This window comes from Anopheles cruzii, chromosome 3 (genome assembly GCF_943734635.1).
Source record: "Anopheles cruzii chromosome 3, idAnoCruzAS_RS32_06, whole genome shotgun sequence".
Lineage (NCBI taxonomy): Eukaryota > Metazoa > Arthropoda > Insecta > Diptera > Culicidae > Anopheles > Anopheles cruzii.
Genome location: NC_069145.1, coordinates 34,864,961 through 34,882,218, shown reverse-complemented (window position 1 = coordinate 34,882,218; position 17,258 = coordinate 34,864,961). Strand labels below are relative to the sequence as shown.

The 17,258-nt window shown below is 49.9% G+C and overlaps 3 protein-coding genes across 3 annotated transcripts in view; all 3 read left to right on the top strand.

Annotated features, from left to right (window-relative positions):
* The window catches only part of LOC128273579 (uncharacterized protein DDB_G0283357-like), a 36,754-nt gene extending 29,397 nt beyond the window's left edge, over positions 1-7,357 (top strand). The window contains exons 5-7 of the mRNA XM_053011575.1: positions 5,401-5,658; positions 5,731-5,808; positions 6,149-7,357. Coding sequence (XP_052867535.1) covers positions 5,401-5,658; positions 5,731-5,808; positions 6,149-7,357 — 1,545 coding nt within the window. The remainder of the gene's footprint in view (positions 1-5,400; positions 5,659-5,730; positions 5,809-6,148) is intronic.
* A 3,210-nt stretch (positions 7,358-10,567) lies between these two features.
* On the top strand, positions 10,568-13,937 carry LOC128270302 (uncharacterized). Its single transcript, XM_053007703.1, has 4 exons — positions 10,568-10,821; positions 10,894-11,400; positions 12,447-13,588; positions 13,891-13,937. The coding sequence occupies exons 1-4, from the start codon at positions 10,568-10,570 to the stop codon at positions 13,935-13,937; spliced, it is 1,950 nt and encodes a 649-aa protein (XP_052863663.1).
* Positions 13,938-15,302: 1,365 nt separating this feature from the next.
* Positions 15,303-16,954, top strand: LOC128274008 (synaptic vesicular amine transporter-like). Its single transcript, XM_053012093.1, has 2 exons — positions 15,303-15,405; positions 15,549-16,954. Exons 1-2 carry the CDS (start codon positions 15,303-15,305, stop codon positions 16,952-16,954), a joined length of 1,509 nt encoding a protein of 502 aa, XP_052868053.1.
* Positions 16,955-17,258: the final 304 nt, after the last annotated feature.

The window sequence follows — 17,258 nt, the reverse complement described above, 5'->3', positions numbered from 1 at the left end:
CCCCTATGTTGGTCGGAATTCGCTGTTAGTATTTGTATCTTCTGCGGCGTTGGAAGTCTGGCCTTAATGTGGCCATCGCCCGATACGCATTCTTACACTCGAACTACGGACGGCGATTCCGGCGATCGCACGAAGCGCAACGATAGTTTCCAAAACTCTGTTCGGCTCTCTCGCTTCCATAAAAAGAACGTCTTGTGATACTCTCAAAAGTATTTGACCGTGATAAACACCTCCCAATAGACACCAATGTTTGCACCACTTCGGTGGCCGAGTTGTGCACGGAATTTAGTAACATACCATCATATTATTCCGCGCACGTTGCCTTCTGACGCGTGACAAATTGGACCGCCGACCACCGGAACGTCACAGAAATGACATATGGCAAATGGTTTTGAGTAAAGCTTTCAGGTTATGTTTGCATTGCGCCAAGGCTTCGAAGGATATAAAATCCAGAAGGTTGTTGATATTCGCGCGCTTGTGGACGTAAATCTATAGGGTTCCAGTAATCAATCCAGTGCAGATGAGATTAGCCTCCATTTTCCGAAAGAGTCAAATGAAACCAAATTCCCGATGGCATTCCCGAAATTAAAAGTCGATGAACGGCGCACAGGTAAATTCTTGCGCTCCACGGCAGGTCCCGGGGTTCAAACTACTTCCTACTGATCCGCGCGACTACCTCGCCTCCCGCGGCCTTTCCCCGCCGTTCTGGGACGGTGGACGGCAGCTTTCGCTTTCACTTCACGTACGTGACACACTTCCCAAGTGGCTGCTGAAGGCGAAGTATTCAAACAAATTCCGCACCGCGCGCCTCGCCAGTGCCTTCCCAAAGACAAACCCCCGGCCCGGGGTTCGGATGGCAATTTATGATGCAGGTGACAAAAGCGTTAGGTGGTGCGCATAGCGGCACTTCCCGCACCCAAATCGATGTGCTTTGTGTGTTCGCCTCTCTCTGTGTGTGTGTGTCTGTGTGTGTGTCTAAAGTATGCTTTTTTATCTGCGGCAAAGCGCAGAGGGCGCAGCAGCAAAAGACTTCTCCACTTTCCAGGCTGTGTTTTCGAAATTCGGGTTTCGCTTTCGTTCGCACGTTTTCTTACAGAATAGTAATGCAATCTCGGCCCGCTTCGGGTTGCCGGGGAAGGCACCGGTACAGGAAAGGGTTGGTAAGCTAACAATGACTTGTGCGGTTTTGCGTGGTAAACGCCGCGTCACAAAAGCCCACCGTTGTTTGCGGTAATAATGGCTGACATACAAACATGAATAGGGAAACTCGTTTTTGGGAAGAACTAAACGGTCACAAGTTGACCAAACGCCCATTCAGTGCGCCTAAACCGAGAAAAGTATTTCCTAAGATTATTACAATGCATTAGGCGTACGCTCAAGTTGTGTCGTTTGTAATGGATCGCCCTCAGCCGATCCCAGCAATTGCGATGACAACTGTACGTCAAATTATTTATCGATCAAATGCTAAAAATGTTTAGTATTTTGAACAGTTGCCGTAAAATTCATCAACTGTTGATGGTTCGTATTCGCTGTTTTGGATTCGCTGTTCGTATTCGCGGATTCGCTGTTCGTATATTTCCCTTCCCAAAATAGTGGATAAATATTACACCCCGCACATCCCAAAATACCGAGAACATAGACCTATCAAGTCGATTGTTGTGCTTTCGGGCGCTTTAGACAAGGTTCACCAGATGCTCTCGACTCCGATCGTTTTGATTCCGTAGTGAAGTGTTTAAATCCATGTTCCATCCATTGTCAAATATCGACGCTAATAAATAAGTTTACTACGTTTAAAAATGGCTAAACAGTACTCAGAATCATCAACACATTCGAATCAGAATCATTCATTCGAACATTCGAATTAGATTTTGTGGATTTTTTTAATGTTTTCTAGCGTTACTACCTCATTTTGACGTCCACTGCGTTCTGCGTCCTCGGTATTGTCGGTATATGTCGTTGAACGGTATTTTTTCGGTTTGTCGTTGAACGGTAACGGTTTGATTCATGGTTTTGAAAATAACAGAAGTAGGGTTATTTTTACACAAACTTATGATGTAGAATATCATAACATTTTAACAGCTTTTTTTTAAGGTTAGTACTAACTTAAAAAGCGACGAATGCAATAAGACTAGCGCTATTTATGGGTTAGACCATGAGACTTTTCAGCCCATGCGTTCTGATATGCTTGAGGATGTGATCTGCAGCTGTCAACCAGCTGCATTTGGGATCCCAAATCTCTCTTTCTATCTAAGATATGACACACTCTAAGCAGCCCACCTGCGGACTACTAATTTTAATCTAATATGCCGTCCTTCCTCACCACGGGTTAATAACCGTTTTTCAGCCACTTTCTCTTTCGCGGCCCTCTTCTCCGATTCTCCCCACACACACCTCCAGAAAGCGTTGCCGGACAAGTGCCGACGAGTGGGCCGCGATAAGCACCAAGAAAGCTGCGGCGCGGTGCGTGTGTTTGTGTGTGCCTCGATCGATCGATTGGCCTGTCGCGATCTGGGGGCGATCACCGTGGGGCTGTGTCTATTGTTTACGTAATTAGCAGTCCTGGTGTTGTTTGGTTAAGCCCGTTGGCTTCGATTCGAAACCCGAAGGCGTTCGCTTTGCGTCCTGTTTGCGGCGTTGCGCGTTGTTTGAAATGAGCAATAGGTTGGAGTTTGGACGAAAGCCGAATTTTGAGTGTACCCGGTGCCCCCCGGCCGGGCCACGGCTAGCCCCCCAGGCGCCGTCAGCTGCCGTGGGTTGGGTGGCGTTGTGCCAAAACTTTTATTCATACAACGCCACCAAAAAAAAGAAGCGGTTCGTTGCAGAAGCACTTCGCGGAGTTCGTCGAGCCCTTCTTGGGCCCCGTCGAAAGAAAGGCCAATGAACTTTGGGGCGGCGCGGAGATTTGATTACGACATCTCCGGCTGCTCGCTGCTCCGGCCATCTTCACAAGAAATCGGAGTCGGAGAAAAAAAAAAAAACGGTGTATAAATAATCAAAACTCGAACCGAGAGCAAGAGAGAGAGAGCCGTGGAAACAGGCGGCGGGCGAGTGTTGTGTTTTGTGTCCGCATTTTTCGCCTCCACAACATTTCTGAAAACGAGTGCAGCATATGGCAGATTTAATCCATTTTTCGGCTCGACTGGGCGTAATCGTTAGGCGCCTCCATCGTTTGAGGACGCCCGCGTAACAAACAGCAGAGGCAGCAGAGCAGAGCTCCGAAACCTCAAACGGTGGTTCCGATGCGGTTCAGTTGGTTATGCTCTAACCGAGCTAGAGAGAGAGAGAGAGAGAGCGAGAGACATGCCGACCCGGTGAAAAGAAGTCACCAATCCGTCACGGTGTCGACGAACTTTTCTCAACAACTCAGTAACATTCGGCCATTTTGGGTTGTTTCCTTTTTTTCCGCCCCGAGAAAAAAAAACACTCAGAAGACCTTCGGAAGGTAACGACGGGTGTTGTTGTGCGCCGTGTGCCGTGAGGATTGCGAAAACTCGCGTGGCGCGCGTCGTCTTCCACTTCTTTTTCTGTTTTGGGGGCTGTCGGTGGTGGGGCCAGTTTTTGGGGGGCCCCATTGTGGGGTCGTGTGTCGATACTGCTGCGCAGTAGTGTCACCGTGCAACGAAATGGGGATGACAAGCCCGGCTTCGGCCTGCTCGGGTCTCTCACTTTCGATGGATGGTGCAATTATTCACACCTTCGCCCGGGGTGGGGAGAAGAAGTGGCCACGCCAGGTCTCCACGAGCACGACGAGCTAATAACGGGCAGGGTTAGCCGAAAAGGAAGACGGGACCCACACACACACGCCGCCTTATTGCTTTTCCGGTTCTATTTGTTCGCCTCGGGTGTGCCGCCCGTCGGTTGACAACTTTCACTTTCGACCTCAAAAAAAAGCACAACAACAGCAACGACGTGGTGGCCATTTTGGCAGCCGTTTTGAGGTTTGTTTTGAGAGATGGAATTCGACCAAACGGAACTCGGTTCGGAGCACGGTGGCGGGATGAGCCCTTCGGACCTGGGCCCCTGCACCTGTTGATCTGCCGATCGAACTAGGGTGGGGTCCCGTAGAAGCTGACGCCACACGCGCTGTTGTTGTATCACGCAACAAGTGCACGGAGAAGTTGCGAAAGGCGTTTTTGGGCTTTGGGGCGGACTTCGTCGGACGCGAACGAGGTTGTTGGGGTTGTTTTGGGCTGTTGGGGCCTCACAGCATCGCCCCACTGGCTGAGATGTGCCCCTTAGACCAAAGGTCGCCGCTCGTCAAGCGATTGCCAATTGTGCGGGGTCAATTTTGGGACCATAAAGCTGGCTCACTATTTTGCTGTGTGGATCCTGACAGAGTGTGGATCCTTCGACTAAAAACAGAAGCAGAAACAATCCGTTAGTTCTAGCAGGCCATGGTTACCATTAATCGCAGCCCGAGCTTGCTTGTTTGTGTTTGATGAAGCTTTGACAGCTCGAATGTTGTTTGTTGTTGTTATCATTTGAACGATTTTGAGTTTAAAGCTTCTCTAATCTACTGACAGCTCGGGTGTACTATAATCCAATCGGGTCTTTCTTTCTGGCCTTTTTCAGCCCTTTCTAGGCCTGGCCTAATTACAACGAGCTTCGGTGACTTCAACGGTCGGTCCAAACGTTGTGTAGTAATCGCATTCTCGGGCGACCCGCGAAGCAGAAGACGTCACAACACAACACAAGTGTGTGTGTTGGGTGCATAACCGATCTCGGACTGATCCGAAAGGGGGAAACTAAAAATAAAAATAACACTCACTCACTCGCTCCGCATGTATTGGGCAACCGCGCGCGCCGTAAATAAATTAAGACTTTTTCGGACATTTGCCTTCTTTCGGGAGCCTTCCCACATTGTGGTGTGTGTCGCTCCGTCTCCCTCTCGCTCTCCTTTCCGCCCTCCGTTCTTTGTGTCAGGATTTTTGGGTGCCGTAACCGGTTGTGCGTGTGCGAGCGTGTGTGTGTGTGCCTCTGTGGGGTCTTGTGGAGCCCGAAGCACTCCGCTGGCTACTTTTACTAGCTCTGTGCCATTTTGGGTGCCATTCAATCGCCGACACACACACACGCTGGCACACAGGTAGTATTTTCGCTTTTTGGAGCTCTCCGGGTTCGAAAGAGAGTTAATTTTGGAAGAACAAGTTTCGGGGCTCGAAATGGCCGCCGTGCGTTTATTTTGGTCCCCTACGACGATGGTTCGACGTCGTCGTGACGGGTGAGGGGTAGGCCTTTTTATTGGCCGTACTTTTTGATACGAATACTCGAAAGATGGGCAGCGATCTAGGTGGCCTCGGTGACCGATCGGTGACCGAACCGGTGGCTGGAATGTTTGCCGCTCGTGGCGAGCGCTTAAGGACTCATCGTTGATTTTCGGCCCTCTCTCTCTCCCTCTCGCAGTACCTGCTGTCCTGGCGCGGCTTCCATGGCAACATGTGCAAGGGCTTCCACAGTCTGCAGCGGGACGGGCAGATGGTCGACGTGACGATTGCGGCCGGTGGCAAGATCTTCAAGGCCCACAAGCTGGTGCTGTCCGTGTGCAGCCCGTACTTCCAGAAGATCTTCCTCGAGCACCCGTCCCAGCACCCGATCCTGTTCATGACCGACGTCAACAGCCACCACATGGCCGGACTGCTCGACTTCATGTACAGCGGACAGGTAGGTCCATCAGGCGCCCAGTGTCCAGTGGCCACGATGGCTTATGATCTGCTCTCTCTGCCTCTCCCGCAGGTCAACGTGAAATATGAGGACTTGCCCAACTTCCTGAAGGTGGCCGAAGCGCTGCAGGTGAAGGGGCTACACGGCGAGGTACGTTCGTTGTCTGCTGCCCCGTTGAAGTCGTGCGTTTTAAAAATTCTCCTTCTTGATTTGCGTTTGATCGCCGCTTTCTCTTTCCGCTTCCGAACGGGTTGCCACTTTTGGGCCCGCATTGTTTACTGAGTTACGAAAACGAAAGTGATGGTGGGGTGGGCCCTTCGGTTCAGAACCAGATCCAATGGCGCCATTTATAACCCCGAAAACACAATGCACTCGCCGCAGCAGCGGGACGACCGTTGCTCACTCCGGTCCGGATATAACTTTCTTTTCTTTGTCTGCACTCCCTCCCTCTCTCTCGCTCGCTCTCTCTCTGACGGCGGATGCTGCGTAGAGTACCAACGACTCGGAGGAGCGCGATTACCAACAGCAACAGCAGCAGCACGCGCTGCGACTGCAGGAACAGCAGCGGCTGTACCAGCAGCAGCAACAACAGCAGCAGGCGCAACAACAGCAGCAGCAGCAGCAAATGCATCACCATCAACAGCAGCAGCAGCAGCAACAACAACAGCAGAAGTTGGCCCACCAACGCCAGCAGCTGATTCAGGTCGCACAGCAGCAGGCTCACGCCCAGGCACAGCAGCAGGCTCAGCAGCAGCAGCATCAGCAGGCTCAGCAGCAGCAGCAACAGCAACAACAGCAGCAGCAACAGCAGCAGCAGCAAGCGGCAGCTGCAGTCGCCGCGCAGCAGCAAGCGGCCGCCGTTGCGGCCGCCGTCGCGCACCAGCAGCAGCAGTTCCAGCATCATCGCAACAACTTCAAGGAGCTGATGAAAGCGAAGCACGCGGCCGCCGCGGTCGTGCTGAGCGAGGACTACCTGAACAACAACAGCAACAGCGGCGCGTCCGCCGGCAATAACAACAACGGTAACCTCAGCAACAGTAACGGGGCCGGCAACGGGCCGCTGTCGCCGTACGCGAGCAAAAAGATGCTCGACACGCAGAAGTACCAGAAGTACTACTCGAAGCGCAAGCTGGTGCAGCAGTACGAGCAGGAGATGCGGGCCGAGAAGCGCAAGCTGGGCATCGAGGACGTCATACAGGCGGCGGCCGCCGCCAATGCGCTCAACCTGCGGCTCAACAATGGCGGAAGCCCGATCGGCTCGCCGACGGCCGTAGCGGCGGCGGCGGCTGCTGCGGCAGCGGCTGCGGCGGCCGTCAACCACCCGCCCGGCACGCCAACCAACGGAGGTACCAGCACCGACGATGAGCAGCACCACCATCAGCCGGCGGCGTCCGGAGGCTTGCTGGCCAACATAAAGTCCGAGCCACACTACGACGACGAGGACGAGGGCATGGAGATCGATCAGGACAACAACAACTCCCTCAGCGCGGCCAATGCGAACGCGCCACACAACAACAACAACAACAACGAGGATGACTACTACAGCCGGCACGATCCGTCGGGCGTGATAACGACGGGCAACGGCAAAACGATCAAACATTCCCTTCTCGAGCCAAATATAGTTTTAAAGCAGAGCGACGAGTGCCTGACGACCAACAGTCAGACGGGCAGCCTGAATCTGTGCAAGAACGTCAGCTAATCGGGGCGCGGCGCGCTCGAGGTGGCCGTGGCACGGGTCTGGCGGATGCGGACGACGCAGTAGCCCGGACCTCAGGAACCGGGCGGGGGGAATGGGGCGTGACTGTAGATAGCACCTAGCAGCAAAGCAGGGAAGCGGTAGCAAGTAAGATTATTTATTGATCGGTGTGTCTGGGACTCTCTTTCTCTCTGTGTGCGTGCGTGTGCATGAATGTTGTTGCCGGGCCCGGGTGGTGGCCGCTGGCAGGTGGGCTATGTGTGTAAAGGCTTCGTTCGGTCCAGGGCGCCCCAGCATCTTCATCAATCCGGCGAACGAATGAACCGGATGTCCCGGCGTCAGTGGCAAATGGTAGTGTCGCTATTGGATAGTACTAAGTGTAGTGTAGTGGCGTTAGGTTAAGGTTTTTTTTCGCTACTTCTTACTTAAAACACGTTTTCAATTGTTTGTCGCTTCAATAGTGGTTAGGTGGGACAAGAGGAAGTTGTCCGCGCCGGAGTTATGTCGTTTTTCCGATCGAAGCGAGAGTTTGTAACACAGAGGAATTGTTGTTTTTCTTTTTGTTTCCATCGTTGTTTAGCGTTCATGTAACAATTAGCGGGGGAGGGGCGGTTCTTTGTTTATATCGTTCGTTTTATTTTCCATTCTGATCGGCCCGTTAGGGGCGAGGGTTTATTTATTATATTTCACTTACTCCGCGTCCGTTCGGTGTACGGTACTATCGGGCCGAAGCTATCGTTGTTGATTATTTCGTAGTTCGCGTAGCACGCAGCACAGGCTGCGTGGCAGTACCGGGCCCACACCTGGAGCTGTCGCGGTAGGCGTAAGGTAAGGTAGATAGTAAAGCCGGTCGATGTAAAAATTCGCGGCACCGGCACCTGGAAGAGCCTCACAGGATTTTCGGGCCACCGCCGCCGACAGGTCGCAAGAAGGGCGACGAAGACACAGAAACGAATAATATCAAGCATCTATATAAATGGTCGTAGTTTAAAGTAAACAAATCGTAAGCTCAGGTGTTCCCAATTCTAGTTGTTTGCTGTTGTAAGTAAAAACAAAACACAGACCCACGGACAGAGAGAGAAGGCGATCGTCGAAATTGAACCACAAACCGCGAGGACACGCGTCCCTATACTTTATACACACACAGGCGCACAGTTTACGAGGCAGAGGGCGTTCTATTCCGACTCTCTCTCAGTGTGTGCGCTACAGTGCAATCCTAAGTGTAGCGCGTACACTTTGTGCGCAACCTTTTTCCGCATTCGACATAAAATGTGCGGAATGCCCATGGTTTGACGGCGCGGGGGTTCGTGTATCTTAGCACAGGTGTGTCACAACACAATCAGCTAGACTATATTGGTTTTGTGTATCGTTTATCGGGTTGTTAGTATTTATTGAATTTTGCACTTTGTATTTGCACACTACCTAACTTTCGCGCACCCGGATGATGAGTTATGGACATCACTCGTTTGGGCCTTTAGATCTCTGTGCTTCCGGTGCCGACGGCGCGAAAGGAGCGCTGGCACTCGAGTTCTTCCTTTGGTTAGTTATTACCCTACACGTGAAGGTACACGATCAAATCATTACCAGGAGGGATCAAGGCCTCTCAAAATTTGCGCTAAATTGGGCATAACCCAGCTGCGGTGGCGAATGGCCGCCAATGTCGTCGTCATCATAATCGACTCCACGCTCTAGCTACTACCTTCCTGATTACCTGATTTGTTGTGAGAAACTTTTTACATTTTACTTAAGAACTGGCCCACGGAAAAAGCAAGCTGCAGGGCAAGGAGGCTGGGATTTGTGCTGCGGTGAGTGGTCCGACCCGAGGTCCGGTTGCGCGGGTGCCGCTGATCCACCCACCCAGTTGTGGGTGAAAGTGTAACGATAAATTATTGTGTGTTTTGTATAAAAAAAGTATAATAAATTCTAAACCTATTTGTAACCATACCCTACTATTAGCAGCTTACCGGGATAAGGCATTAAAAATGACCCCTGACTTGTGAGAGGACTCAGCCGCGCGCGCGCAAAACGATTCCGAAAGTGTGTAGCACCGGCCGAGGCAAGGTTAGCCGGCAGGAAGGATAATCGAAAAACGGAATAGGAACACACACAAATCACAAAGCACAACTGGGAATGGTACGCGGTACGCGGCAGGACTCGCTTGTGCTAGGTAGTATTTAGCGCTTGTCGTAAATGTGTTGTATGTTGTATGTTCGATATGTAACTGTGCATTGCCAAACATATGTGGCTGGTAATCCGGCAGCCAGTAATCAGCAACCCAAAGCGCAAAAACCCCCAGCAAAACATACAGCAGCACCACAGCACATCGACGGCAGAGTGATATTAAACATTCAGTTTTCTGGATCCAATCGGAAACGATGGGAGGTGAAGTCGAAGGGAAAAAACGATCCGTCTAGGATGGGAGTGAACATGAAGGACGACTATCGTTTATCTGCTTTCGGTTTTGTATGGCCTGCAAAAAGGGCACACACTTGCTGACAAACAGTAAATACTCCGCTCGTTGCGACACTTGCGAACTTGAAACAACATGGAACTATTACCGGGTGGATCGCACAGAGTGAAGAAAATAACGCAGAACGAAACAGTACATTGTTTAGAGATTTTTTTTCTGTTATATTTTATAGAAAATGTGAAGATTATTATATAAAAATATATACATATATACTGCATTATGATTAAAAACAATAACCTGGCCGAGTGTTTGGTTTGTGTGCACAATTTAACGGGTCGAAAGAAAAGGTTGGTTCGTCCAAAGGTGAAATGTTTTGATAGCTCTTATCGATGAACCTATCGACGGCCGAATGGAGGCGCCTGGTACGTTTCAATTTTGATGTCACTCAAGGAATGCACCTTCACAATGACCGCTTTCTATGCCGTGCTGTCATGCACCGCAAATTAATGGATCACCCCATTTATGTCCTGTAAACCGGAGCCATTTAAGCTTTGCAACGATATTACTGTCAGGATAATTAGCCCCTTTGGCCGCTCACAGACACATTAGCGCCCCGGAGGTGTTTGCGGTTGCCGAATGAATTATGCACACACATGTGCGTGTCATGCGATTGAATCCATTTTGTCACCGATAAGCATCGCACAATCAATTATTGGAGGCAGTGTGGCGTTCTAGCCCTGCTGGGTTCATTGCGTTGCCCCACGGTGCGGCTATTCCAGTACGGTCAGGTACGGGCTTTGGTGATGCAGCTCGCGATAGTCCTTTTGCTGTTGGTGAATGTTGCCGTCGCCGAAATTGCGGTAACTACGGCGACGGTGCGCTGCAACACGGCTTCGTTTCTGATCTACGAGCAGCTGGTCACGGGCTACCTGAAAGGCCACCAGCTAATTACCACCATTATTGGCAGCGAGATGCCGGACAATGTCCTGATGGAGGCGATGAAATGCGAGTACAACACCCTGGTGCTGTCTTCGTACAAGCTCTACACGGTTGATACGTAAGTCTGGTGGCTCACCGAAAGAATGACAAACGGTTCATGGACCTTCTACTCGTCGGTGGTTGATTTCAGTTACCTAAAGCTGGTGGAAAGTGATCGTGCCGATCGTACGTACGGGTTGAACAACAATCCGTACTCTTTCTGGGAAGCGTTCCACTGTGAGGCCAACCTGTCCGCCACGGTGGACCATCTGCTGCCGGCCATCGCTTTCCGGAATCCGATGACCAAAGTGATCCTGCTGATACGGAAAATCGCCAAGTACGACATGCAGAAGATATTTCACGTCGCATGGTTCAAGTACCGGCTACTGAACGTACTCATCCTGAGCCGGGTCGATCCGGACACGATCATGGTGTGCCTGTTCAACCCTTACCTAACCGAACCGTCGGTGCTGGATGAGCGCAACATGTTTTGCCACCGGCTGAGCACCATTGCCGAAGTGGCTGAGTTTAATCGCGATGTCGACAGCTTCACCCGTGAGCGCATCCGGAACCTTCATCTGTACCCGCTGCGGATCGCCATCACCGATGTCGACCTGATGTCGAAAGCGGTCCGTTATGGCAACGGAACCATCCGGCGGTAAGTTTTCGGTGCAAAGCCGTTGCACTATGCGGGAGAAACGGTCATAAGCCAACTAAAACAATTAGGATTTTAGTTATAGTTTCCTGAAATAGATAAGTTAAAGTCGAAAATTGCTTTTTAAAACAAACTTTTATCCGCTCTAACTTTGACGCGATCGTTAGTACAGTTCTGTAACGGTCATGTACCTATATAATACATCACTAGAAAGGTAATAGATGCTTATTTGATATGAAAAAATTAAATATTCACGTTTGGCATTGATTGTACATTTTTATCGTGAACTCGTATACAACACTACGAAAAAATACTTACAACTTAAATAATACAACTTTGGTAATTCAGCAAAATTATGACGGGGCCGGACGCAACTAAAATAGGGATTACAATAAAAATTTGGGTAGTTCTATATTATTTCCACTAAGTTTTGCATCCTTTTCAATCCGTCTTCGCTAAGCTTGTTTTAAGAAAACCCTTCCTAATGCATAAGGAGGCGCCTGGTTGTCTATGAAATGGCCAAACAAGACATATTTCCTTTATGCATTTTATGCCTTTTCTATTATTTGGGTAAACTCGGTATAATGTCTATCTTGTGTATTTGAACAAACGAATGTACTCTTTGCTGATTATGATTAGATTATTATCAGAAATTCAATATTTGAAGAAAATGGTCTATTAAAAAGTCATACCTATGATTGTTATCAGCGCAAATTGTAGAGCAGATTGCATAACTTCGAGCCCAAAAATACCCAAAATATCCACAAATGGCAAATTTAAGGTATTACACATAAAATGTTGAATTTAATCAAAACACATGCAAAGAAAACAAAAGCGTTGAAGCTGAAGTCCGTAGTTTCTTTCTAAAACACAACATGTCCGCCTATACCATACAAATTCCCCGTAGTGCGTTAAGCCGAACATGTACAAAATGATTGAAGGAGCACAACTAGAATCAAATATCAAACTGGGCTGGGTACTATTAGCTGTCGGTTAAATTTGGTTACCATCTGTCCGTTCCGGGAATGTATTTTAACATGCATTTTCAGGTACGAATACCTCGATGGTGAGATGGTTGAAATAATGCGAGAACGGTTGAACTTTTCCGTTCAGTTCGTCGAGCTGAGCTACCAGGAGTCGGTTGGGTTCGTCACATCGAACGGCAGTCTCGGCGGCACACTGGAAATGCTCGAGCATAACACCATCGATCTGGCGGCCAACTCCCGGTCGACCATCGAGTACCCGATGCGGAACCTGCACTACGTCCATTTCCTTTGCCCTCTGCGGCTGGTGTTTGTTGTGCCGAACAACTACTACGCCAACCGCTTCAAAGTGGTCTTTTTCCACACGTTCTCGATCCAAATGTTCATCTTCGACTTTGCGATATCGCTGGCGCTGCCGTTCCTGCTGTTGGTGGTAATGCGCACCCGGCTGTCGGTGGCGGCGTACGCGGAGCAAGTGTTTCGCACGCTGGCCATCGCGCTGGCGACGACCGTGAGCATGCCGCGCGGTCTCCGGCCCCGCCTGGTGCTGATGGGACTGATGTTCTACAGCATCGTGGCCTACTCGGCCTGGCAGGGTGTGACGATCATTCGCCTGAACATGGACGACGAGAAGCTGCACAATATTAACACGCTGGAGGAGCTGCTCGAATCTGACCTGGAGCTGCAAGCGATCCTGTCATTCGGCAACGCGATCTGGAGCAAGAACTGGAGCACGAAGGATGTGCGAGGAAAGTTGGCGGCCCGGCTCAACGTGCAGACCACCCCGTCGTCGCAAAGCCTACTTCCGGCGGTGGCGGACAACCGGACTTCGGCGTCGTTGATCATCGAGTACTTCACGGAGGTCGTCAAGTCGCGCTACTTCAACACGGAGCGCAAGCAGAGCAAGTTGCACATTGTGCCGCAGCATTTGATCGAGTATATGACGGCGATGGCCATACCGAAAAACTCTCCCCTGCTCCCGTCCATCACGGGCTTGACGATGGGCTGTCTGGAGAATGGGATCGTCAACCATCAGCTGGCGCTCATCCGGATCAAAGGGATGCTGCTGCACATTGCCCGCAACCGCAACAAAACTCTTCGTTTTGAGACAGAGACCAGAAAGGTGACCCTTGGCAACATGCGCATTGTCTTCTCAGCGTATGTGACTATGAATGTCGTGGCCATTTTGGTGTTTGTCTACGAGATCTGTAACCACCGGTATGTACGCCAGAAATGGCACAGGGCAAGACAACGGGTTCGGCAACGAACCGTCATCTGGCCGTATGTTAGGTAGAATGTTTGTAAAAGAGCAGATCACCGTTTAATAACACCCGTTTTCGTTGTTTGAGCCATAGAAGTAGTTTCTTAGGAATAGGAAATTGTTAGATCAACGATACACAAACGTAGTATGTAAACCTAGCAAAACTAAACCGCTGGCTAATTGTTTGTCACCTCAAATCACACTGCAAACTGTTGTAACTTCTGTCTATCTGTGGTGTTTTTAATCCAGATGCGGCGAACATTCGCTGGAACTATTTGAAGAATGCCCCTGCATAATACTTAATCAAGTGTTTATAGTAGATTAGGATTAATTGATATATTTGGCTTTGTTCAAAGCAACTGGCAGTACTTTACGATCTTCATTCCTTAATTTCGAGACCTTTCAAGTTTTTAACAATAAAGTTTGTTGGCAAATTACTGCTTAAGTGATTTTAATTATTGCACGATTGAGAAAAGAAACTTTTGGAATTAGCATATTATCTAATTCATTGTTCTATTCATTGTCAGTGCTATCGCCACAATCGTGCTCTTCAAATAAAATTTCGGGTTTCTGAAAAAAAAATCGGGTTTCTGAAGCCGCAAAAACACTAGGGCAGCAGTGGCGACGCACGCCGAGAACAGCTAGTTCTTTATGAAAAGGTAATTCGCAGTTCAGTATTAACACTCAAAATAAAACGCATTCGAGTGTATGAGGCTGGCGAATATATTGTTTAGCTAACTTAGTAAACGATACTGTAGTAAATTTGGGAGTTTGTATCCATAAAGCACCATTGTCTGCTTGTTTTGAGATTTTCAACCAGGCCACAAACACTGCGGATTGTTTTCCTAACCATTGGGAACCTTTCACTTTCCCTTGCTATTTTCTATTTTTTTGTGCAGCATTACTACATGGCTCCTAACTCAATAATTTGCTGGAATGTGAGTCGCAAATGCATCATTTAGTTGAAAATACCTATAAAACCGGTTCTGGGTCCACTGCGCTGTCGATGTCCAACCCCTAAGATATTGCATATAAGGCTCACGATAATTTGTTGTTTGTAGCGTTTTTGCCATCAAAGATCTTCGGTAGACGGTTTCGTTGCCGAAAGATGGAATGCCATAATGTTGAAGCTCGCCATATGGTCGCGGAAAATTCATGTGACGGTGACGTTGTCAAACGAAAATCAGGAAAATTACGTTGCACTCATCGTTGATAACGAACTCGAAAGAGTAAAGCGAAACCCACCCGAAGTGCTCGGTGAGTGTAAATGGCCGTTGCCATCGTTACCGATGGGCCGTCGTACGATTTTCCGACACTCGCTCAGTGGCCGAACGAACGGAGTGAATGGCGGTTTTCTGCTCGCGTCTAATAGCAGCTGAGTACCAGTGAGTGCGGCTCACTCACTGGTGGCCTTTTCCGGTTTCGTTTCGGCATTTTGTGGGTCAAACACTTGTTGATGCTCGCGCTGTGCGCTGGACGTTGTTGTTGCAAGGACGAAATTTTGAACGCCGTCAAGAGTCACACACCGAGCATCGTCTGACCGAATAAGGATTAAAACAACAAAAGGAACCGTGCGTGAAATAGGGGTAAAGCAGACGCAGTGCACAAGAGAAAAAGCTCATCTGGTTTCCTCGGCTGTTAACGTACGGAAATCACACAATATGGTATCATTCGATGATACAAATAGACATCGGAGCCGTGCCGTAGTGGCTCTTGTAGTTTACATTTCGCTCTTTCTGGACAATATGCTGCTAACAGTTATTGGTAAGTTGGGCATCAAAGGAAAAAAAAAAGAAAGATTAGTAAGCAGATACTAAAACAAATAGTAAAATAAGGGTTGTTTTTGTGAAAAATTAACTTCAGAATAAAAAAACAATATTTTTTCTATTGTGCATCTCTCAAACCAGTGCCAATACTGCCGGATTACCTTGTCCACATCGATGCCAGCGTGCCGGAAAGTGTAATCTACAAAAACTTTAGCCTTCACTACGTTCCGGGGCTGATCGGCGCTGGCAGCAGTTCGATTGTTCAACCTGTTCAACCCAAAGCCAGCGCTAGTACCCCGGCGATCGAGGAGGAGGGCGGTTCCATCGGAATCTTGCTCGGGGTGAAGGCGCTGGTGCAGCTAGTGGCCAACCCGATCGTGGGCAGTGGCACCGGCCGCTTCGGTTTCTGTGTGCCGATCATGTTCGGCAGCCTCAACTTGTTGGTGGCGTCGCTGATTTTCGGTTTCGGCACCTCGTACGGATCGCTGTTTGTTGCTCGTGCCATCCACGGCGTAGGATCGGCCTGCATCGGAGTGTGCGGTATGAGCCTGGTGGCCCAACTGTACACGGAGCCGGACCGGCGGTCTCGAGTGATGGGCACTATCCTGGGAGCCATGGCCGTCGGGGTGTTGGTCGGTTACCCATTCGGTGGCATCGCCTACGAAGTGGCGGGCAAGGCGGCTCCATTCCACGTGCTGGCGCTACTGTGCGCCGGGAATTTGGTGTTGCAGTACTTTCAGCTGGACTTTCAGCTGGCCACGATCCAGCTTCGTTCGCTACCGAGGGACTCGTCAACGACGGCAACGGATGACAACGGGCGGCTTACCTGGTGGCCGCTGCTCACCCATAGACTGGTGCTGGTGGTCGTCGGTGCTATCTGGATCTCGACCTCGGCGATGGCTATCCTAGAGCCCTGCCTACCAATCTGGATGATTACCCATCTGCATCCGAAAAAGTGGCAACTGGGCACCGTCTTCATTCCCGACTCGATTGGCTACTGGGTGGGAACGAACTTTTTCGGCACCGTGGCCTACCGCTTTGGCCAGATTCGGGTATCGATCGGAGCCCTGGTGCTCGTGGGCGTATCGTGTCTGCTTTTGCCGTCCGCTAGCAACGTTGTTGGTCTCATGCTGCCCCACTTGGGACTGGGACTGGGCATCGGCGTGGTGGACGCGGCTCTGGTTCCACTGCTGGCCACGCTTGTCGACAATCAGTTGGCCGCCCGGGCTAGCTACGATCCGGAGCTTAGCCCGGACGAGAGCACCGGTAGACATGCGTACGGCACCGTCTACGCCATCCAACAGATTGCAGTCAGCGCGGCTTACTCGCTGGCTCCCATCATCGGCGGAGAGTTGGTTCCGGTGATTGGGTTTTCTCTGCTGCTACGGGCCCTCGGCGTGCTGAATCTGCTCTACGTTCCGCTGCTGGTGTACTCTGGGCTGCGGAACTCCCAGTCGCCAGGTTTTGGTACGATTAAGCAAACGGAGCTACCACTTGCCAGTAGCGAGCCGACATCGTACAGACGGTTCTATAATGCCGTCGAGTAAATCCCAACCAGCGGTTCGCCCTTTTCGGAACCCTTGGGCGCAGGAAAAGTTCAATGAAGTGAGTAATTGCATTAACCCTTATCGCCAACCGCCAGACATCGTCGTTCGCTCTCTTTATCGTACAATAAAAAACACTGTCCAACGAATTACTTACGCTGGGACCACAGAAAAAAATCTTAAAAAACCGATTCTAGCCAGTTAAGTGTTGCGGAAGAATACACACTTCAGCTTGGCGTATGGGAGATGTTGATTTCGTTTGATGAAAGCAATTAAATTAAAAGCAAATTGTGCTCATTAAATACTT